The following is a 24,016-nucleotide window of genomic DNA, read 5'->3' on the forward strand; positions in this document are numbered from 1 at the left end:
GTATTAGGTAACCCACCTTTTAATATAGGCATGTACTACACAAGTTGGTAGTGTGACTGAGAAGTCAGGCTTATCTTAAGAGGGGTAATATGAGCTGTGCAATGAAACCAGTAAATACACGCACCCAATTAAACCCCTACACACTTAAAGTGATATAATCAATTATTTATTTAAACACAAAGATATTTAAAGCATTCTTTAAAAAGCAGTAATTAGCTGCAACATTAATCCCAAGGTAGGATCCAATTCAAAAGTGAACAATAAAGCAGGTGAGTAATTCATTCATATGTTACACATGTTCCAGCACCTGCAGGCGATGTCATTTGAGGTCAGTATAGCATTTATATAGTATCCCCTTTGCAATACTGAGTTCTCAAAGAAGGAAAGGTTAGTGTTAGATCAGAACAGACTGATAGGTTACAAGAAGGAACAAGTTACTTACCTGTAACTATTGTTCTCCAGCATGGGTCTGGCATGGATTCACATGCTCATGAATATTCCTCGTCGTCAGGCCGAGAATCCTCGGTAAAAGAAAAAAACGTTTCACTTTCACTTACAAACAGCCTTTCTCTTATAAACCACTGAGCTCTGGGCCATACTGCCGCCAGCCAATGACTGCCCTCTCCCCAAGTCCCTCCTCTGGCAGCCATCTTCAGATTTGGTAGCACTTAAAGTGGCAGTATGACCAGGAAGAGCCGTAGAGGGGCAGGAGGGAGGGTTCGCATATATTCATATGCCAGACCCATGCTGGAGAACAATAGTTACAGGTACGTAACTTGTTCCTTCTCCAGCATGGGGTCTGGCATGGAGTCACATGCTCATGAAAAAAGAATACATAGCAGTACAACATTACACAACCACAGGAGGTGGCAAGACTCAACAGAAGCAAATATTCTTGCCTCCGGAACAGGCTCACCTTCAAGCGAACAGGTTGCGTAGCACTGCTGGGTCGACCCTGGACTCCTCTCTGGAATCCCTGTTGACGCAGTAGAATCTTGTGAATGTGTGCGTGGACCTTCACGTAGCAGCCCTGCAATGTCCAGCAGGGGCACACCTGACAGGAACGCGGTCGTTGCAGTGATCGCTCTGGAGGAATGGGCTCCCCGGTTTCCGGGCAACGGTCGGTTTGCCAACCGGTGACAGTGTGTGATGCAGCCGGAGAGCGCAGCATTCCGTTTCTCTCCGCAGCCACCAGAGTTTGATTCCAGCTGGCATTGCCGTACGAGTCTCCGTACATGTTGCCGCGGGAACATTAATTCTCTATAATTATGGAGCATACGTTGGATACTTTTACTGATTGAGTGTCGAGTTGCTGACATCAAGCCCTTTATTGGCAGTTCACCCACAGGCTGTACATTGGCTTAGCCTGATTTCAGGCCCTGTGTACCTAACAGGTCCGCCTTGTTGATACAACGCTGGTCAGTTTTTGGTATATTTACTATACCTTGGATTTAGTGGCCCACACATAAAAGTATGTTCATAATTTCCTCTTGATGAAGACGTCGACAAAACCAGTCTTTTACGTCGAAACTGGTCAAGAAATTCTAAAAGGGATGTGATCTTTTTGAATTGTTGTTGTTTAGATCCACCTTTGCGATAGATCATATGCAATAATTCTATTGCTGTTTCTAATATATCAAAAATAACAAGACTGTTTGTGGTGACAATTTGTAAATCCCACTTATTAATGTCCTATTGTGTTGGTATGTTTTTTTTTAGCAATTATTGTATGTATGATTGACACTGTTGCACTGTGAATGGAAAATCTTTTGGTATGACTTTTTAGCTTTTTAGGTAAAGTCATGCTTTCCTGCTATGTTATATAATTATGAAGTGTATAGTGATATGTGATTGACACTTCTTTGAAATTGTGTATAATGGTAAATACATTTTGATACGACATTTGTAAAATAAATATGTCCTCTGGACAATTTTTTCAGTATTTCGTGCAGCCGGAGAGCCACCTGGAGATGGAAGCCTTGGACAAGGCCTTCCCATGGTTCACAGGACCAAAGTTCACGAATAGTTGAGATATCTTCCGGAAACTTTTTGTGCGTGCCATATAGAACTTCAGCGCACAAGCCACATCCAGCGAGTGCAAAGTCCTTTCAGTCGACAACGAAGGTTTTAGAAAAAACATAGGCAACACTGTTAGGGAGAATTTGCATTCTATGGCTAATTTCCCTCACCTAGTGAGTCCCCCAGCAGCTTTGCTGGATTTCTGGAGTTATTTTTTTTCACTTGGTAAGAGTGTGAGCCTTTTTTCCACTCTTACATGTGTTTTGCCATGTGTAGTTTACTGTTTGTGTCATAGTGGGCTCTCACTCCCTGAAACCCATTTCTTATGTGTGTTACAGAGCACCTTTAGTGCAGTGACACAGGGTTGTCTTTTAGACTTCCCACTGACTCCATTTATCTGGGGCTGACTACTGTCCCCCAGAAGCAGGTAAAGTTGCCATTTACTTTATGTAGTCATTTCAAAACTACAGACCCAGTACACCCCATCTTACATGGAGTACTGGAAAGAGTTAAATCCTATCCCTTTTCGTCTGTGCCTCTTTGAGATTTGTTTTGCTCTTTTAACATTTAGACTTGGCTGGTGGCAGTGGTATCTACCCTAACCTTTCTACCGCGATTATATTATATAAACGTGATATTGTTCCATGCTATTATAGTACCCTCGAACATAAACCCGCTTGACCAAACACTCTTTCTTTTGGTCCCGGTCGGGTTTATTCGCCATTTCTTTTTGGTAAAGTCCTGCTTGTGTTTTACTTTGCGCGGCAAACCAGGTTTGCCTTCTTTGTTCACTGTCTTTTGGCGGGCTTCTGCCAAGAAGCCCTCCTCTTGGCACCTGGGTGTCTAGGTGGGCTGAATGGGAAGGAGGGGTGTAGTCACCCCCTGCACAGGGTATCCTTGGAAACCCAAGTCGCACTTTGGCATGATTGGCTGAGGTAGTTGTCTGGGCCGAACAACCCCCCCTGCTGTGTGATTGACAGCCAGGCTGTGTGAATGGGGGATTTTAGCATAAAAGGCAGGACTCTTAGGCTGGAAGTCAGAGTCGCCAATGGAACTGCAAGGAACCGAAGAGAAGCTGAGAAGAAGATGGCTGCTGCAACTACGGAGTCCCGGTGAAGTCCTGCTGCAGCCCTGAGCTATCTACCCTTCAACAACAAGAGAAGATCCAGTCTGGAGTCTTCTTCCCTTGAGCCTGGTGGGATCAACCAGCTCATTTTCCACAGGCAGAGGATCCTCTTCTTGGTCGAAATTGCTGCACACTGCTGTAGTGGTCCGGATAGCCATCTGTAGAGCCTCTCCTGTTTTAAGGGAGCTCAACTTTTATTCACTGTCGCTGCTGCTGGCCTCATCCCTGCGTAGTGCAGCTCACTCCAGACGTCCTCCTTCTTGTCCCCACGGCTGAAGCTCCAGGAACTGTGAGTCTGCAGGAAACTTCCAGGAACAACTGCCGTGGCACCAGCTTCTTCAACAAATAAGGTACTGTGTCCAGCTTCAAGGAACTAGGGTGAACCCTTTTCTCCTCATCCAAGGCTTGCCCTCGTCTTCCTTCCCTCTTATAACTTTTGCTTCCTCTGTTGACAATATCCAAGTACTCCTGGCAACGCTGAATCTTGAACTGTCTGACTGTGTGACCCTCGACAACAGGAACCCGGTTCCACTTGACATTGGCACAGGCCTATTGACTTTTATTTTCCTGTCAGCAAGTGTTCTCTGATTCTGTCTGCCTTGACAAAAGTATTGCCTATGATTTTTGCCCCCAACTCTCTTTTGTTAACTCAGGTGCTAAGTGTGGTTTTATCGGTAACATTTCTTTCAGCGGATACGCATATCTTTAGTAAGACCGAACTGTCATTACTGTCAAAAAGTGATTGCATATGTATTCTCTGTAACGTCTTTTGTTTCACAACACCGGTCCGTCTAATCATAAGGTACTTACATTGAGTTGTCCTGTACAAAGAGAATTGGTTGTGTGCAGTCTATTTTTCGTGTGATTTTAGTTTCATAGAAGTGAAGTGTTTTACCAACAGATGGTTTAGAAATAAATGTACTTTTACTTTTCAACCAAAAACCTTGAGTCAGCGTTTGCTTGAGTCATAGTAACTGTGGTCCTGTGTGTAATTTCTACTACTGCTCATTTGCTCTTGAGATAAATCTGGCTGCTCTGCTACTGCTACCACTTCAACAGTGTAGTACAGGCTTGTACCAATGGTGAACTTGTATTACCACTTGTAGTCTTAATTGTGTGTAGTGGTCCCTAAGGGCATTGCACAGGATTCTGCCTAATAAACACCAAAGGCTTGTTGAGGTGGAATTCCGATGGAACCTTTGGCATGAAGGAGGGGTGCGGCCGCAGCACCACCCTTGTGTCGTGAAAGGCCAGATAAGGCTGTTTGCAGGAAAGGGGCCTGGATCTCACCTACCCTCCTGGGAGAGGTGATGGCCACGAGGAAAGCCATCTTCCACGAAAGGAACTTGAGAGGTGCCTGATGCATAGGCTTGAAGGGAGGCCCCATGAGGCTCGTCAGCAACGCATTGAGTTCCCACGCCGGGGCTGCGGTCTTCACCGTCCGGAACGATCGAAACAGTCCTTTGAGAACTCCTTGACTAGACAGTGGGACCAAAGAGAAGCCCCCCTGGAGACCTGGTGTAGCAGGAGATAGCTGCCAGATGCACCTTGATAGAGGCATTTGCCAGCCCCGCCTTGGCCAAGAACAACAAGTACGGAGAATCTGTGGGGCCGTGACCTCATAGGGTTGATCTTCTGCGTCTGGCACCACGTTGCGAAACGTTTCCACTTGTGCCTGTAGCACTAAAGAGTCGACAACGCTCTGGCCCTGGCAAGGACCTCCCTTCAGTCCGCCGGCAGCTCCTACCCTCCAAACTCTAAGGCTGAAGGAGCCAAGCCTTCAGGTTCAGCGAACCTAGGTCATGATGTAAGATTGCACATCCTTCTCTGGCGAGCAGATCCGCGACCACCTGCAGCTTGACCTGGGGCGACGCGGACATGCTGAGAAGATCTGGGTACCAAATCTATCTCGGCCACGCCAGGGCGACGAGGATCATCCTGCACCAGCACAGTTTGAGTTGATTGATGACTCGCAGCAGGAGAGGCAACAGGGGCAACGCGTACTGGAACAGGCCTTCCCACGGGAAGGAAAACACCTCCCCCATTCTCCTAGGCTGGTGGAACCTGCTGGCGAATCTCTGGCATTTGGAACTCGTCACCATCGCAAACAGATCGATCTGGGGTCTACCCCATTTGAGGAAGAGGCTGTCCACTTGATCCTGTTGCAGTTCCCACTCGTGGCAAGAGCACACTCGGCAATGGTGTTCTTGACTCCCGCCAGGTGAAAAGGAATGAGGAATATATCCTGGACGACAGCCCAGTGCCACAAGTCCTGCGCCTCTCTGGGGAGCGCCGGGGATCTGGTACCCCCTTGCTTTCTGAGACTTCCGGTGTGGGCTTCCAAGCCCTCCAGGGAAGCGTCCGTGGTGACTGTCTTCTGGTATGGGGGCTCTGGAAATCTTTTCCCCCCGGCGATGTTGGAGCGTACGCCCCACCACCTTATCGCTCGACGGAACTCTTTGTTGAGAACCATCTTGTCTGCGAAGCTTCCGGACATCTGGATCCACCGAGTGGCCAGGAACTCCTGAAGGGGTTGCACCCGCAACCTGCAGAGTCAGATCAGGTAAATGCACAAGGACATCATGCCGAGCAGCGACTTGATGGTCCGCACTGTGGCAATCTTCAGTGTTAACAGCCGTTGCACCTTGGCCAGCATGGCCACTATCCTTTCCTCCGAGGGGGCCGTCAGGCAAGAGACCGTACTGAGCCTGGCCCCCAGGAACTGCGTGTTCTGCGATGGTATCAAGCAGGATTATGGATAGTTGACAGAGAACCCCAGATCCGCCAGCAGCCGGACGGACCGTTCCATGTGTTCGACGGCTACTTCCCTGGACTTGGCGTGGATGAGCCAGTCGTCGAGGTACGGGTACATTTGTATCCCTTTAGACGCAGATGGGGTGTCACTGGTGCCAGGCACTTCGTGAACACCCTGGGTGCCGACTTCAGTCCGCAGGGAAGGGCATTGAACTGATAGTGCCTTCCCTGTACCACAAAGCGGAGGAACTTCCGATGCTTCTTGTGAATGGAGACGTGGAAGTATGCATACTGCAGATCCAGCGACGACAAGAAGTCTCCTTCCTCCAGTTGGCCGAGCACATGCTGCAACTTGACCATCCTGAATTTTTGGGACTTGAGATATTTGTTGAGGCGCGGCAGGTGTAGAATGGGCCTCCAGCTCCCGGTCTTCTTCTTTACCAAGAAGTATCTGCAGTAGACTCCGGAGCGCCGGAGTCGCTTTGGAACCAGCTCTATCGCCCCTTTTTTTTAGCATGGCCCGTATTTCTTGCAGGAGCTGAGGGATGTGCTGCTCCTTCCGGGCCACCGGTGGTATTCGTGGGCACTTCTGCTGGAACTCTATAGTGTGTGCGTGGACGAGAGCGTCCAGCACCCATCTGTCGGTGGAGATCTTTTCCCACTCAATGACGAAGCCCGCCAGCCGACCTCCCACCGGGTGGGGTGCATGGGTGGGGGCCCAACGTCCTGGCCAATGGAATCTTGCTTCGGGGCCTGCGTCGGCAACCACCAGCGAAAGCCTTTGAGCGGCCACTGTATGCCTCTTGGGTCGAGGACCGGGAGGGTTGCTGGTAACGAGGAGGACCCTCCGCCGAACACTTTCAACATTCTGCTTGATTTTCCGCTGGAAGCACAAAAGGATGAACAATGCTGCTGAAGAGTGCCCAGGGCACGGGCCGTATCCGCCTTAATGGCCTACAATGATTTGTCAAAGGCTTTCCCCAAAGAGGTGGTCCTGGTCGAAGGGCATGTCCAGCACCCTCGTATAGACCTACTGCCGGAAGTTGGTGGCCTTCAACCAGCCACGACAACGGAGGCAGACACCGTTCCCAATCTGTCGGAACCCTGTGTCCGCGATGTCCGGGGCCACAGTGATAGCATGATCCGATGCCACCTCACCTTCCTGGAGGATCTCAAGTGCCTCGACCTGTTTGTCATCAGGGAGAAATTCCAGCAGCGTGGCCATCTTATACCACAGTTCCCTGTCGTATCTGGCCAGGATTGCAAGCGCATTCACTGCCTTGACTGTCATCGCGGCCGAGTAGATCACCTTCCTACCCATGGCGTCCAACTTCTTCCCCTCGCTGTCCGGGGGAACAGAGGCTGAAGATGAGGGATTAGAAGACTTCTTCCTCGCAGCCACTGAGTCCGGGGAGGGCTGCAACCATAGGTGCTGGGGTGCGGACTCCGGCATCCGGTACTTCTTTACCAGCATGTCCCTCTTCGCCGGGGCTGAGGCCGGGTTTCTCATCAGCGCCAGGCCCTCATCCCAAGCGTCATCCAGGAGAGGCACGGCCAGAATGCTCTTCCTCTTGGCCTCACGTTGTTAGCAAAGGAAACCTTCCTTCTTGGTCTCTTCTGCTATCAGTAGGAAGAGCTCAGACGTGTGTGCGACCATGGCGTGGAAGAATTCCACTTCGTCTGGGGGAGAAGCCCTTGGAGGGGGAGGGGGGCATGTCCGGCAGTTGATGCGACATAGGGTGCTGCTTTCTCTTCTTTGCCGGCGATGGGCCCGGTGCCGGGGGTGCCGTCAGCATCCTCTTCTGGATCTCCGAAACCAATGTGTGAAGAGTTGAAAGGATGTCCAGCGATATGTCCCTGGGAGGTGTTGGAGGGAGGCGGGCTTGTAGGCAGTCCCACCGTCATCGTCCCCTCAGCGTTTCTGCCATCGTTGTCGTTCCCCACGTCCTCCGGGACTGTGTGAACGGACCCCAGGTTCTCCTCATCCGATAAAGAAATATCTGTGCCCTGGAGCACAGTTGAGGCCTCTACTCACCCTCCCCCCTTTTTGCATCCTGAGGGGGTCGGTCTCGGGCTTAGGGATGGCATCCTCTTCTCTGGCGTTTTCTCCACCTGTTTGGCCGAGGCCTCTCGCCTCAGGGGGAGGGCCTCTCTGGGCACTGTCAGGGTCCCTTGGACCGGGTCAGACCCTTTCGCCTTCAAAAGGGCGCCCGCCACCAGCTCGATCGTCGAGAATGACTTCAGCTGGACCACCTGGGCCTTCAGGGGCAGGTCGGACACCTTTCCCTGTGCCTTGGTCTTCTCCGGCAGCTTCCCTGGGTTAGACGATGTCCTCTTCGAGGAGGAGCTGGAGCGATGACTGGATGAGCACGCCATGCCCGTTGTGGGACCCATATGCGCGTGAACCCGACGGAAACAGACTTGCAGTGCTTGGCCTTATCTTGGGCCCCAACGGATGGGCCACCCTCAAAGGGCTTAGAAGCCTGCTCCTCGGACAGGCTGGTCCTGGGTGAGGCATGCCCCTGCTTGCTGCACGGGGTAGAGGCCATGACGTTGAGCCACGCCGCCATCCTATTGTGACGATCCTGGGTGGTGCGCTTGGAGAACCTGAGGTAGATTTCACAATCTGCTTCCCTGTGGTCTGGATGGAGACAGTAGAGGCACTGGGAGTGTTTGTCCTCCACAAACATGTTCCTCAATCCGCAGCTGGAGCAGAGCTTGAAGAGAGTGCATCCGTCTTTTTCCGACATGGTCCGGCATGCGGTGTAGGCCCGATGGCCTTCTGGAATCTTTGAGGAAATTCTCGACGATTCTTGCCCTTGAGGGGTGATGAAAGACACTGATAAACTGATCCCCTCTTGCCGGTCAAAGGAACGAAGAGCACACAGGCTCTATTTTACAAAAATAGAAACATTTTATTGAAAAAAGCTCAAAAACTTAGAAGAGCTCTCGCAGGGATACACGAGGAATCCCAACACTTGAACGTGCAATAAAAATCTGAAGATGGCTACCGGAGGAGGGGCTTAGGGAGAGGGCAGTCATTGGCTGGGGGCAGTATGACCCAGAGCTCAGTGATTGGCTTATAGGAGAAAGACAGTTGGTAAATGAAAGTGAAACTGTTTTTTCTTTTACTGAGGATTACCGGCCTGACGACAGGAAATATTCATGAGCATGTAAATCCATGCCAGCCCCCATGCTGGAGAAATACAACTTCACTGTAGAAGGTGCCCCTCGCAGGTGCCAGTCATGGTGATCCCTGCTTGAAGCGGCAGTCATTCCGGGGGTCATTACAGCTTTTCCTGTACCCCGCCGGTAATTCCAGCGGGATGCCGGGACAGCTGCATTACCGTCTCCGCCGCCCAAAAAAACAGTATTACCAAGATATTAGGGGTGGCAGAGTAACGGTAAATTGCCATAGAGTCCTATATGAGTCCATGGGATGGGAACAACTGAAGCACCAGCATTGTTGTTTGCAGTGCTGGTGCTTCAGTGATTTGGCTGCCGGTAGAGGCCTGAACTCCCGGGAAGGTCAGGCATGCCGGTAGTCCACTGCCCCTATCGGCAGACTCGGAGTGAGCCGGTCCGGTAACAACGCCAGAGCCGGTCGTGCCGGCATTCTTTCTGGTGTTGTTACCGGATCGGTTCACTCGTAAGGAGGCCCCTCTTCTTATCAGTTTGGAACTGCTTTTTAGAGTTAAAATGCAGCTGTAAGTACCAAATGTTGAAAAGAATCTTCCTGGACCCCAACCCTGCTGCTCCGTACTTGACAAGAACATTTTTTCAAATGCCAAAAAAAAAAAAAAAAAACCTTTCAGAAGCTGAAATGATAAGATCTCCGACTGTCAATGAGACTACGACTGGCTGAGAGAAGGTGTAAGATGTCTATGCTCCTTCTACTCCATGAGGGGAGGAAGGGTGGGCACATGCAAGTCTAAGCAGATACAATCATCAGAAATGCCATTACGGTAAGTAATGCATGTCTTCTGATGCTTGTTAATCTGCTTAGAATCACATGCTGTGCATAGACTAATGAGCAGTACCCAGAGATGGTGGTGGGGTGTGAGAACAAACAGTAGCAAAGAGATGTCTTAGCACCGCTTGTCCAACCTGAGAATCCGACCTAGAGTGTGTATCTAGGCAGTAGTGTTGTGTAAAGGTGAGAACAAAACTCTTGGTTGCTGCTTTACACATGGACTCCAGAGGAACATTTGCAATGAATGCTATGGTAGCCTGTGTGCCCGAGTAGAGTGTGCTCTAGGCATGAAGGGCAGATCTCTCGTGGCAATAGTGTAGCACAGTGTGATGCAGTTTACAATCCACTTTGAAATAGTTGATTTAGGTCCCCTTCTCTACCAGCTGCCACTGAAACGAAAAACGTTTTTGTCTTTCTTAGTGGTTTTGTCTTTTCCAGATAATAGATCACAGCTCTCCTCACATCTAGTGCGTGGAGGCTTCTTTCTGCCATGTTAGTGGGGTCCTGGAAAAAGGTGGGTAGCTCTATGGACTGGTTCACATGGAACGTTGAAATAAATGTAGGCGCAAATCGTGGGTGAGTGCGCAGGACCACCTTATCCTTGTGAATCTTGACAAATGAGTCTTGAACTGAAAGGGCTTGCAGTTCACTACCGCCATCAATGTGGTCTTGTAGGCGAGTGCTTTAAGACTAGCCTTATGCATTGGTTCAAAGGGAGGCCCCATTAGTCTTGTAAATAAAACATTCAGGTCCCATCTGGGAGCAGGGTTGGAAATAGGGGGATGAAGTCTTTTTACCCCCTCCATAAATGCCTTAATTACTGGAAATTTCCACCACAAAACCTTCTTCTGGGACGTGGTGTATGCTGAAAGCGCAGCTAAGTGGACTTTTAAGGAATTGAAAACCAGGCCTGAATCTAGCAGGTGAATTAGGTACAGACAATATGTGTTGGTGTGCATTCAATCGGATTGATTCTCTTGCCATTACAACAAATGACAAAGCATTTCCATTTGCTGGAGTAGCAATGTCTGGTGTTGGGGTTCCGTGCTTCGCTGAGTATGTCCATACATCTTTGAGGAAGTTGGAGGTGCCCGAACTCTATGACATCAGGAGCCAGGCTGCTAAATTGAGAGTTTGAGGGCATGGATGTATTGTCTCCCCCTTGTCTTGCAACAGCATGTTGTAAGGGCATGGCAGCTTCCTGGGAGGGAAGACTGACATTGCCATGCGATGGGAGAGGGCCCACATCGGGGCCACCAGAATCATCCTGAGTGGCTCTTGGTGCATCTTGTGCACTATCCTGTTGAGCAGGAGAATCTGAGGAAAAGTGTAAAAAAATTTCCCTGACCATGTTATCCAGAGAACGTTCCCCTTGGAGCGTTACTGAGGGTACCTGGAGACGTAATCTGGGCATTGTGCATTCTCCATAGTTGCAAACAAATTGATCTCTGGGAAGCTCCAGTCTGAGAAGACGTTGAGAACAATGTCCTCGTGCAATCGCCACTCGTACTGTACGAGTAGTGGGAAGTCTCTGCAGAGTACGTCCGCTAAAAGATTGAGTTCCTCTGGAACGTGTTGTGACAGGAAGAACATATTGTGTTCCATATGTTCTGTGACAGTTTGGACAGCCCTGGAGAGTGAATGCCCCCTTGTTTGTTCAGGTTGTCCGTGAGGACTAGAACTGTCTTCCCCTGGAGGTGTGTTTGGAAAGCATTCAGGGCCTTGAACACTGCTAGCAATTCCAATAAGTTTATGTGGTTGGTTGCTACCGCTGGGGGACCACACGCAGTGCGCCGTCTGACTTAGGAGGTGAGCCCCCCACCCTGTCAGAGATGCGTCTGTGGTGAGAGTGGCATCTACTGCGGGGGTGGTGAAGGTCTTTCCCTGCAGAAGGTTTTCCCCTGACCACCATTGCAGTGACTGAACGAGGGCCGCTGAGACAACCACTAGGTCGTCCCATTGTCCGCTGGCCTGACATCATTGGCTCAAGAGCCACTCTTGCATGGGCGCATGCGCAGACGTGCGTGTGGAACTAGGTAGATGCAGGAGGCCATCATCCCCAACAGTCGCATGGCTTTGCGTATGATTACCTCGTGACTGGCTACATAGTGAGGGATCTGGAACAGCATGTTTTGAACCCTCTCGTTGGAGGGAAAGACGAGGCCGTCTTTGGTCTGAATTAGGGATCATCTCTAGCGGAGACATTGCGAGTGGCACTCTAGACTCTTGGAAGGCCCTCCTGAAAGATATACATTTCAGTGCAGACCATAAACCCCCTTGATAAACCCCACTACTTTGCCATAACTGATCCCTCGCACTCGCCTAGATATGGTGATCTTCTTGACCGAGATCCCTCCCACTTCCCGTGATATCGGAACCCCTTTTTGCAGCCATGCCCACCTAAGTAAGAGGAACTGTTTCGCATGAAGACTGTTGTTGTTTATGTTTATTGTTTTAGTTAATTTTCTTGTATTTGTATGCATCCAATACAAATGCCAATAAAATAGGTTTAAAAAAAAAATGGGTATTTGTTAGGCATGTTCTGTAGGAATCCCTTGTTATTAGCCAGTCGTCGAGGTAACGGTAGACTGTGATGGACTGCCTGCTCAGGTGAGCAGCTACTACCGCCAGTACCGTCGTGAATACCCGTGGAGCTGAGGCAATGCCGAAGGGAAGAACCCTGAACTGATAGTGGGTGTCCCCCATCATGAACGTTGGGTACTTTCTATGCGCTGGCAACATTGAAATCTGAAAGTATGCATCTTTCATATCCAATGTTGCCATGAAATCCCCCTGCACCAGCAGTCAGATTACTTCCTGCAATGTGGTCATTCTGAATTTTTGCGGTTTGACATATTTGTTCGCTGGGCGCAGGTCTAACACAGGGTGCATGGTGAGATCCTTTTTGGGTACAAGGAAGTACACGGAATACCCTTGTTTACCTGGTGAATGGGGACAACTTCTACAGCGCCCTTTTCCAGAAGGATCTGCACCTCTTCCAGCAGGATTTGCAGGTGTGCTGGTGATAGTCGTCTGCTCTTTGGTGGGTGATACTGATATTGATATTTTATTTGTATCGTGCTCGTACACAAGTGTTTCTGAGCGCGACGAGGCAAGGGAGGGGGAAACAAGGGAAAACAAAACAACGATCTTACTAGGCCCAGTGACTTTGAGAACGTGCAAGTTCATGGGAGAGGGAAAGGGGAAAGTGCAAGGGCGGGGTGGGGGGTGAAATGGAAAGTGCTGAGCAAAGGACACAAAATACAAATAATAAATGGATAAATAAATAAAAAGCAACAAACAGTGGTAGTGCAGGTAGTAAGTGACAAGTTTTAGATTAAAGGCTGCAGACAAGTTGTGTCTGATAAGTGCAAAAAGAAATAAAAAAGGGCGTGGCTGTATGGTCAGGGACGTCATTTCACCAAAATGGCAGGGGTAGCGAAGTGACATCACAGTGCCACGCCCCAAGAGTGACATCACGGGAAGTGATGTCATTTGACCACACCCCAACGTGGAGTGATGTCATTTGACCTCCCCCTCACCCCCGCATGACATCACAGGAAGTGGCCTCATAAAGCATTATCCCTCAGCACACTAAGAAGAATATGGTTACGATATCAGTGTATTGTAACTTTTCATACAAGCATGGATCATCATATGTAGCAGTGTCAAGGTCCATGTTGCCACGCGAAGTGTATGAACCCAAATCTCCTCTTTATGTGGATCCGCACTGTTATATCAACAGGACTACAGAGCGAAATCACATTCTGGGGGGACATAAGAGAAACCACCATCAATAAAACGGAACGCGGCTTAGGCACTTTTTTGATTTAATGTACGTGTTAATAATGAATGATAACCACTGATGACACCGAAAAGCAGCGTCGGGATGCTAAAGTGGTCGTACTAATAAACAAGAGATACAGTAAGTCGGCAACGGTTAAGGTGGGGCCTGGGGATGTGGCATCTACACTGTGCAAAGGGGGAAAAGGCTTTTCTATGGTATGTTGGAAAAACCACAAAACAGTACCCGCGGGTAAAGCTCCGGGCAATATGGGTCACTCATGGCAGCAAAATAGCCATCCTGGAGAGCGAATGGTGAGAAGAAACATGGGATGAAACTACGAAGACTGAAAATGTATTAGCAAACTCATCAGCAAAGTGACCAATTGGCTGTTTGCTGCTTCCTTTTGCTCTAGTGTCTCTAATTGCTCTCTAACAATTGTTCCCTGAAGCATTATTGTTCCAGTTCTGTCACGTGCACGCATATCGCTTTGCAGTGGAAAGAGACAATATTAAATGCCCAATTGTTTCTTTCATAAAGAAGGGACGGCGCTATTCTCCAATCATTCGATCACTTTTCTAAAAATGGTGTTTTCACTCTTACCCCAAAATTCCACACAACGCCGGCCGCGAGGTCAGCCATAGAACGGAGTGGAGAAGAAGTACAAAAAAGGATTACACCTGATAGCGAATAGGGAAGGAAGGACATGAAAAAGTAAAGTGAAGAAAGTGTAAGAGATGAGGAAAAAAAGACCGAAAAGAAGCAAACAGGGCGCTCAAATGTTCTACAAACCGAGAAGAGGGGGCTGTGCAGAAAAAAGAGCTAGCATAAACAGTTGTGCTAGACTTAGAGGGGGGAGAGTGCATGGATGAGAAAAAGAGAGGGACAGTGTGACCTGGAGCGGAAGCGAGAGCGGCAGAGAAGACGGGGACACTGAAAGAGAGATGGGAGAGAGTCATGGGGACACTAAGGGAGTGCCTGTATCTTTGGTGATATCGATAAATCAGATACAAACAGAAACAGCAAAGCAAGGGAAGAGGAAGTCAAAGAAAAAGAGTCTAAAAGAAGATAAGGGATGGCCAAGCATAATGAGGAAGAACAGGCTGAAATAGGAAGAGTGGGCTAAAGAACACGATAGGGCAAAGAGAGCTGGAAAAATACAAACCGGGATGGATGTAGAGAAATATAAGCAAGTGTGAGAGATGGAGAAAAATATACAGCGAAGAAGTGAAAGGGAGAAATGTTCAGGGACGAGGAAGGAAGCTGGAAAGGAAGAAATGTAGAGTAGTCGAGGGAGCGATGAAGGGAATGAGCAGACACAGAGCCAAGCAGAGAAGTAATAATTATCCGTAGAGACAGAAGGAAGCGGCACAGAAGTAAGGAGGGGTGGGGCGTGCTAAAGATGGGGACACAGAGAAGAGGGAAAGAGAGAGAAATATTGGTGCAAGGATAGCCCGGAACAGAAAGAGAAAGACACACGGGGCTGGGGATGAACAGGCATTAGTGATGTAAGGAAAGAGAGTGAGTGCGACAGAGAGCTGGACGGATCAGGGAATAGAGAGTGAGGGACAGACAGCGAAGCACGCAGGGGAGCGACGGGCGCCTGTAGGTGGGTCAATTTCTCTGGAATGGACAGCAGCGGGTGTAGCTTCTGGTTAGAAACGCCTTATATGAGGTTTATAGCAAATGCCACCACGGTGGGGGTCGCCACATGCAGTGGGAGAGACTACCCGTGGGTGTGGTCTGCAGTTCAATGCTGGCAAGTTCTCCTTAGTTCAGGGGCTATTTGTAGCATCTCAGATTGAAAAACATTCGTTTTTTTTTGCGCCATGGTGGTGAGGGCTGAACCTACCTCTTAACCCGTCCCTCACAGCCTCAATCCCTCCACTCTTGCAGAGAAAGCATGAACGTACATTGCTGCACATATATCTGTTTGCTTTGAAGGGGTTGCTGAACACATGCTGTAGGTTTGCCCCGAGCGAGCAGTGAATATTCCCTGAACACGTGTGCAGGTGCTCTGGGGGACAGATTGGGGTTTGGGGGTGTCCCTTCAGGCGCAGCCCCCCTAGCTGTGTCAGTGAAACTACCAACATCCACAAGACTTTGTAAATGTAGCCTAAACTGCCCTGGACATGAAAAACACCCTCACACATTCTTACACAAGGGAAATGACAGGAAGAACATGAAACGACTGTTTCTTTCCAAAAACAATGGAGAGACATCGTTTACTGGGTAACACCTGCACCAGAGAAATAGAAGGTAGACAGTAGTATAGGCTAAATTAGTGACTTGAATATGGGGTGACGGGGGTGGGTGCGCTGAAGCCCTTTGTTTATTAAATAATGCATGCTGGGATTTCCTAACTGATTGCAGTGCCAGACCCCAGGGATTATGATCAAGGTAGGCGTGCAGTGAGGAGTACCCCGCCCCATCTCACAGTGTGCCCCTTCTGTCAAAGCAGCGCTGTCAAAAGGCTGGTTACCATTTCTAGAACATGGTAGCCGCATCGTGGCCAGAGTTTGGATAACCCAGCGGGGAGGGGGGGTGCGAAGCTAGCCACGTATTCATGCACAGCAGCCCTGCGTCCCCCTTCACGGTCAACGCCACTGCAGTGCCCGCCTGGTCCCCTAGGCAACGGTTCAGGCAACACAGCAGATGGACTTCAACCTCACCCTTTGACCTCGTTTCATGAACATGCACACTATTTGGACCTCCCACACTCCCCAGGGTCTAGTTACCATCTCCGTGCCGGTTGATTAGTTAGTCAAGGTCTGCAGACATGGGGCCTCATTACGAGTACTTAATAAGGGCATGGCTGCCTCCATACCGGGCTACAGTACCGGGTTCCTCCAATGAGGACTTACCGGGCTATTCCAACCATGGAGGAACCGGTAAATCCTCATTGGAAAAACCCATCCCCATTCCCATATGAACCCCCATAGGGCTCAATGGGAATGGGGAGGGAGCTAATAACGGGCCGTTAATAACAGGCCTGTTATTAGCTCCCTGGACCCCTTGCGGGACCCGTTAAGGACGCCTGGTTTACCAGGCGTCCTTACCGGGCCCCACAAAGGGAACCTCGTAATAGGGCGTCCTGCAATGAAGGCTGCCGGTCCCGTACCGGCACAATCATCACGGGACCGCCAGGGTCATAATGAGGCCCATGGTCTCAACTGCATTTCTATTACTGGTTGTATGTAGGGTATGTCCTACCCCAAATGCCTCAAATGGTCTTTATCTTTGCTAATCAAGGAAAGCACTAGAGATTCAAGCTCTAAGTAGGCTTGTTTGGTATCTAGCTGGACACAATAGTTGTCCCAGGACTATCTGCAGTGCCAGCCCGAAACTATCACAAAAAAGGGTCCAAGAACAAAGGGGTGAACTTGCAAGGTAGAGTTTCATTAATAAAGGAGACCAGATGTAATCTCCCAGATGAGAATAAAAACACATGAAACATATGTTATAGAATTGTAAGCTGAAGTTATGTAGTTCTTAAATGCTAGCTCAACACCGTTTTGTTGACTGCCTATTTTTCAAACTATGTAAGCAAGTTCTGTACTGTAACACTCCCTCACTCATTCCCGCTGCAGGCCATTCCCTAGCCTAAATCCGCGGCCGTTCTTAACAGACTTGCTGGGCGCAGTGCGCCAGTGTGAAAGATGCAGCTTTGTAACATGCATTTACAAGTTATTGTATGGCAGAATATTTTCCGCAAGTGGAATACATTGGTAAAGCCAGACAACTTCAATATATAACTCTTGTTTCTGTAGGGTTCTGATTTATATACGTGATGGACATATGTCAGAGATGATTTACTCTTTTGCAAAGGCGAAAACTAGTTTGTATTCTCTTGAAATTGCATTTACTCTCCAATTCTAAAAACAGGGAGTAAAATTCCTCCACCTCAAAATCTTATCTGGAGCACTACACTGAATCATGGGTGGCAAAGGGTTTTGGGTACCTCAACGGAAGCAACATTAACTACTGTTCCTCCTCAATGAGTAAACCTTCAACTTCCCATTCATCCAGTCCCTCCTCTCAAAAGGGCCAGTCAATAAACGCAGCACCTACAGGAAAAGGCCTGAACCAAAAGTGGCTTAAATGCCACACAGGATTCATGGTCTGCACCTCCCACTACAACCTTTGCATACTCTAATGCAAATTCCCTTCAAACCCTGGTCTCTGTACCCTGACAAAACTGCCAAATAGTAGTGAGGAACATCATCAACTGTCGACTAAATGGAACCATACTCACTCTGCATCAGTGCAGCAAAGTGCCAGATCTATCCCTTTCCTAGCTTTTCAGATCACCATGGCAAGACTGTTAGAAAGCCCTAGGAGCCCATCTTACCAGTCCTGAAACTCTCTACTGACACCCCATAATTACCCAAATAATGTTTAAGACTTCCTTCTCACCCACAAATGGATTGAAACGTAGGCCCCTACACATCTCTGCAACAAAATACCCCTATACCCCTTGTCGCATCCTGTGTGTTTCCGAAAAAAATATTCTTCAAATCTCCCAAACGCATTTCTACTTGAAATAAGACAGACACTCTGGGCCTGATACAATGGTATTTACCTATTGAAAAATGCTTTGAGAATCAGGCCCTTTGTGTCTCAAGGACTATGACTAAGGAAGTTGATTCCCATTTAACCATCTGGAAAAATGGGACTAATGCACTACCATCCAGCTACCCCCATGCTGTAAATGTATGTGGAAGGAATTTCAAATTTGTTTTATCATTCCCACCTATAGAACTTATTTCATTCAATTTCTCAACCCCATTATACTCAGTTGCCAAATTATGCACAGTTCCCTCACTGGAAAAAGGGAGAAGACAGAGAGCAAGCAAGGCAGAACGAGGAGAGATAGTGGAAGGCAAAGAGACGGGGGAGATGGAGAGAAGGGCCATAGATGGAGAAGGAGAGACATAAGGGGCAGTCAAGGGGAGATAAAAAAGGGTTGGAGCCCATAGGGCTCAAGGGGAAGGCGGCAATAACAGTACCGCAAATTGCGGTACCGTAATTGACCCCGGTATCCCTTTGCGGGTCCCGTCCTTAACGCCTGGTAAAGCGGATCTTTGCAAGTGTATACCAAAAATCAAATCAATCTTATCAATAACCTCTCTCCAAAACAATTGTACTCTCGGGCATTCCCACAGTAAATGTAAAAGAGTACCTCTATTATTGTTACAACACCAACATAATTCACTTGATCGTAACCCCAATTTAAACATCTTAACTGGTGTCCAATACAGCCTTCCAATGACTTTCTGTCGAATCAAACGTAAACCCATATCTACTCCTAAGTACAAATGCACCTTCAAAACACCTCTCCAATCTAAGTCAGAAAGGACCCTATTAACATCATGTGACCATATTTCCTTCAATCTAGTCCATGCTAATTGATGTTTTTTTTCTACTTGCATGAATTGCACGTAGGTCCGTACATTGTATCCTTGTCCATCTAACAATTTGCTAATCTCCGGTTTCCTCCCAACTGAGCCACCAGTCATATCCAACCTTTGATTAATCATGGAAGCTAAAGCCAAATACCTATTCATCTCTCTCCGTCCCAAGTTATATTTATGCTGCAATTCCTCAAAGCACAACAGTCTATCACCATCCATCACATCCGCTAGTCTCAGAATTCCCCTATTAATCCAACTCAACCATCTCAGACATTTATTATCAAACTGTAATGCTTCATTATGCCATATTGAAGCATCAGGACTAAAGCCATAACCTTGTTCATTTTCACTAAACCACATCCCTATCACCTGTCTGGTGGCCATCACCAGGATCAGTTTCAACCTTGTACGTGGTAGTTTACCCATACTATAGATGCTACTTAAGTCATATGGAGCGCAAATTTCTCTTTCAATACGCAACCAAATCGGTTCTTTAGTGTCCCTATCTCTAAAGTAATACAAACTCTTTTTAAGCAAAAAGGCCCTGTAGTATTTCATCAAATCTAGATACCCAAAACGACCTTCCTCAACACTTTGTAGTAATATGTACTTTGGTACTTGAGGTTTTTTACCAAGACCCCATAAAAAGGATTGAAAGAGTTTATCAACTTTTATTAATTGTTTTTTAAATAATAATAAAGGGATGGACTGAATTACATATAAGAGTTTAGGCAAAAGAACCATTTTAATCGCATTAATTTTCGCCCACAAATTCAATGTCAATCTCTCCCATCTCCTGATCAGTAATGATATCTTTAAGGTTACTTGGTCCAAATTATATTGCAAAATTTTATTAAAATCACCAATAATATGTATTCCCAAATTATTTTTACTACTGGTTCATCAACATTCTCTCACTTGCTTTTTACAAACTATAAAAGTATATTTACATACACCTCTATTTGAACATCCTGTTATTTAAAGTGATATGGTGTTACCCTGTAATTGTGGCTGTACAATTCCCCTCCTACAGCAAAGTATTGAATGCTCGAACATAGCTACCCCTAGGAGAGCCAAAAAAGCTTAATGATAGCCTGTTGGTCTCGGTCTATGAAAGTAATACCAGCAACTGAACACAGGACTTGGGAATTCCTCACGAAGGGGCTGTCAATGAAGGTCTCTCATTCAAGAAACATTTCAAACCATATGTGCCAAGGCCCTCACCAAAGACGATTTTGTCAATTCTCAGGATTTTACCTTTGCCCTGGTAGTCCAGACTGCCACTGCTGCTGCGTCCCTCGTCCCGCAGGAGGTCGTACTGCTTCCTCTCACAGAACTGGGAATCTGACTCTGTGAAGAAAAACATGCCAAACAAGTTAACCAGCAGATTTTAAAATGACAAACAATGAGCCTATAGGGCAGGGTGGCGGATCATTTCCATCTCTAAACAAAGCCTACACAAGCTTTATTGGGAATAGGTGCATAAGTACACGGCGTGACCGATTGAGGAGACATCTATTGCACCTTGTATTCCCCCTCAGTATAGTCCTAGATGCAGATGACAGTGCACGTGCACCACCCCAATGAGAGTGGAGATGCCATAAATGCCTCAGTCACTCCTGAGCCACTGTCTTGCATTTTGGGCGTGGTTGACATGGCCAGCAACTCCATATAAAGATAAAAGCAATTACGTTTCTTTTTATAGCTATTCCTCATCTTGTGTTATACTTAGAATGGTATTTTCCAAAATGCTGCATGAAGTGCATTGTCACTGCTGAAATGTTTACCTTATTTGAGGAATGCAGCTGTGCACCATGCATCTTCAGAACTCATCCCCAGAAGGTATTAGCAAGAGATGTAAGATGTGTGCATGATCTGGATGTCTGGGCGTGCAGAATCCTAGGGATCTGAAGCCAGTTTGAAATGTCATTGCCCTCTGCCCTCAGATATGCAAAAGAATGCCAGGGACCAAGACGTATTCCAGAGTTTTGCTGAGGAAGGCTTTCAATGTGCTACGACAGGACATGTTTATGCAATGCTACTTTTGATATACAATTATCACTTCACTTCCACTTGGTAGAAATCTTGTTGTGTTCATCTGTATGGACCATGCTGTACCAAGCCATATGTCAGTCATCCCTTCCTAGGCCCATAGATTAGTTTAAGCACCCAGGTTTTTTCCCTGTTAGTCTGGACGATAAAGTAATTTCCCTGAACCCAAGAGAGTTGCAAGGCATCCCCCCACCCCCACCTCCAGTTTATACTAAACCGTGAGGTGGGCTGAGAGTTTGTCGGCAGCGGTCACTCAGGAGCAGTGCAAAGCTCAAGATACTGCCATGTGCATTGGTAGATTTATCATCCCCTTAACAAGAGAACTCTGGAGAAACAAAATACTTAACACACACAGTTCTAAACGCCGGTGCTGAGGCTTCCTGGTATCTTTAATCAAGAATTACTCAGGAAGCCCCAAGTTAGTAAAGACACAAGACCTGCGGGCCCCCACAATTGAATTGCACAGCTGTCAAATGACCTCATGTCACGTGTGAAACCTCCAGCCGCCAGTCCTTGCTTTTAGCCAACAGCGCCCTGCTTGCTAGGACTTGCATGGCTACCCTTATGAAGGGCAACATGACATTAATTCCACAATGCAAACTTATGTTGGCTGAAAAGTCAATATTGGCTGAAAGCGTCACACATGGTACAAGGTCACTTGGCAGCTGAGGTAAAGAGGGTTTCATATGTATTAAGCTAAATCGGAGCAACCTTCAGGCAGGAAAACACAGTCAGTGATGCCAGTATAAAACGGGCTGGTACGGGCTGTTTCATCACATTGCAGAATTAGTAAAATACACAAGAAACCACTACCAGAGGCATATCATATGGGACACATTCCTCACCATAATCGTATTTCTGATGCTTGTATCTGCTTAGATTCACATGCTGTGCATAGGCCGACATCTAGTGGAAGCTGTAGAGTATTACAGTTATTTTCGAAAAGGGACGTCGACAGGCGTGCCAGTAATACTATCCCTAGTGTGACGTCCATTGTACCCATGTTCCTTCACGCGTCGAGGTTCCTCAGATTGTTACGTTTCTGACATGAGGTAGCATGAAGTGTAGCGTGAGTACAGATGTATTCAAGCAGATATGTATTAGACAAGCTCATAAGCATCCAGGCACCTTCTCTCCGAGGGGAGGAAGGGTGGGCGCATATGAATCTAAGCAGATACAAGCATCAGAAATATGATTACGGTGAGTAATTTATCCCTTCTAAGGCTTGTGGAATCTGCTTAGATCACATGCTGTGCATAGATTAGCGAGCAGGATTAGGAGAAGGTGGTGGGTTTTGAGAAGGTTCATGGGCGAACAGATGTCTTAGAACCGCTTGTCCCACCTGTGTATCTGTCTTGGAATGTGTGTCAATGCAGTAGTGCTGAGTGAAAGTGCGTACTGAGCTTCATGTAGCTGCTTTGCAAATGCTGTCTAAAGGGACATTACCAATAAATGCCAGAGTAACTCCTGTGCTCCTTGTGGAGTGAGCTCTTGTCGTGAAAGGCAATGTCTTGCTTTACAGGGAATAGCACAGTTGTATGCACCCGACTATCCATCTGGAGATGGCATTCTTGGAAATGCAATGCCCTTCTCTGCCTGGGGCTACGGAGACAAACAGTTGGTTTGTTTTTCTTAGCAGTCTGGTCTTGTTTACATAGTAAAGTACTGCTCTCTTTACATCTAGTGTGTGGAGTTTTACTTCAGCTGTGCTTTGGGGGTTCTGAAAGAAAGCCGGAAGCTCAATAGACTGGTTCACACGAAATTTTGAGATGAATTTAGGGGAGAACCTAGGATGTGTCTGTAACACCAGTTTGTCTTTATATATGACAAAGAAAGGATCCTGCACTGACAATGCTTGTATTTCCTAACTCTTCTTATGGAAGTAATTGCCACTAAGAAGGCAGTCTTGTAAGTCAGGTGTTTAAGACTTGACTTGAGCATTGGCTCAAAAGGGGGGTCCCATGAGCATAGCGAGAACTACATTGAGATCCCAACCGGTGGCGGGTTTGAAATTGGAAGGTGGAGTCTCTTTACTCCCTCTATGAATGCCTTGATTACCAGCACTTTCCATCACAATACTTTCTTGTGGGAGGTGGTGTAGGCCGGCAAGGCCACCAGGTGGACTTTAATAGAGTTGAATACTAACCCTGAGTCCAGCAAGTGGAGCATATAACTTAGAATGTGGCTTGGGGTACATTCTATGGGATTAATTTGTTTAGACTGGCACCAAATTACAAATCTCTTCCACTTGTCGAAATAACAGTGTCTAGTGTTAGGTTTTCCTGTCTCGTTAAGGATATCCATACACCTCTGTGGTAGGTTGAGATGGCCAAACTCTATGACTTCAGGAGCCATGCTGCCATGTTCATAGATTTAGGCTGCGGGTGCACTGTTAACCCCCCCCGTGCTGAGTGAGAAGCATGGTCATATACGGGAGCTTGTTGGGATCGCACACCGCCATTTTGCGCAGATGTGGATACCAAGGTTGTCTTGCCCACATAGGAGCAACTAGGATGATCGTCACTTGATCCTTGTGGATCTTGTTCACCACCTTGTTCTTGAGAGGAGTCAGGGGGAAAAGCGTAGGCAAATCTCCCTGACCAGTTCATCCATAGGGCGTTCCCCTTGGAGCCTGGCTGGGGGAACCTGGACACGAAGTCTGGGCATTGACTGTTTTCGCTTGTAGCGAACAAGTCTATTGTGGGGAAACCCCATAGAGAGAAGAGGTGTTCTACGACCTTTGTGTCTAGTTGCCACTCATGTTCCTCTGGTAGGGGATCTCTGCTCAATGAGTCTGCCAGCAAGTTGAGTTGCCCTGGAACGTGCTGTGATGACAGGAATATCTTCTGTTTGAGTGCCCATCTCCAAATTCGTTGCGCTACCTTGGACAGATT

General features: G+C 47.6%; 1 protein-coding gene across 2 annotated transcripts in view; it reads right to left on the reverse strand.

Moving 5' to 3' along the window:
• Positions 1-24,016, reverse strand: part of EMD (emerin) — a 427,558-nt gene that overhangs the window by 234,940 nt on the left and 168,602 nt on the right. For both annotated transcript variants that reach the window (XM_069645445.1, XM_069645446.1), the window contains one exon: positions 20,328-20,420. In XM_069645445.1, the coding sequence (XP_069501546.1) occupies positions 20,328-20,420 (93 nt within the window). The remainder of the gene's footprint in view (positions 1-20,327; positions 20,421-24,016) is intronic.

This window comes from Ambystoma mexicanum, chromosome 2p (assembly GCF_040938575.1).
Source record: "Ambystoma mexicanum isolate Mex_15411 chromosome 2p, UKY_AmexF1_1, whole genome shotgun sequence".
In the NCBI taxonomy this organism is placed as follows: Eukaryota; Metazoa; Chordata; class Amphibia; order Caudata; family Ambystomatidae; genus Ambystoma; species Ambystoma mexicanum.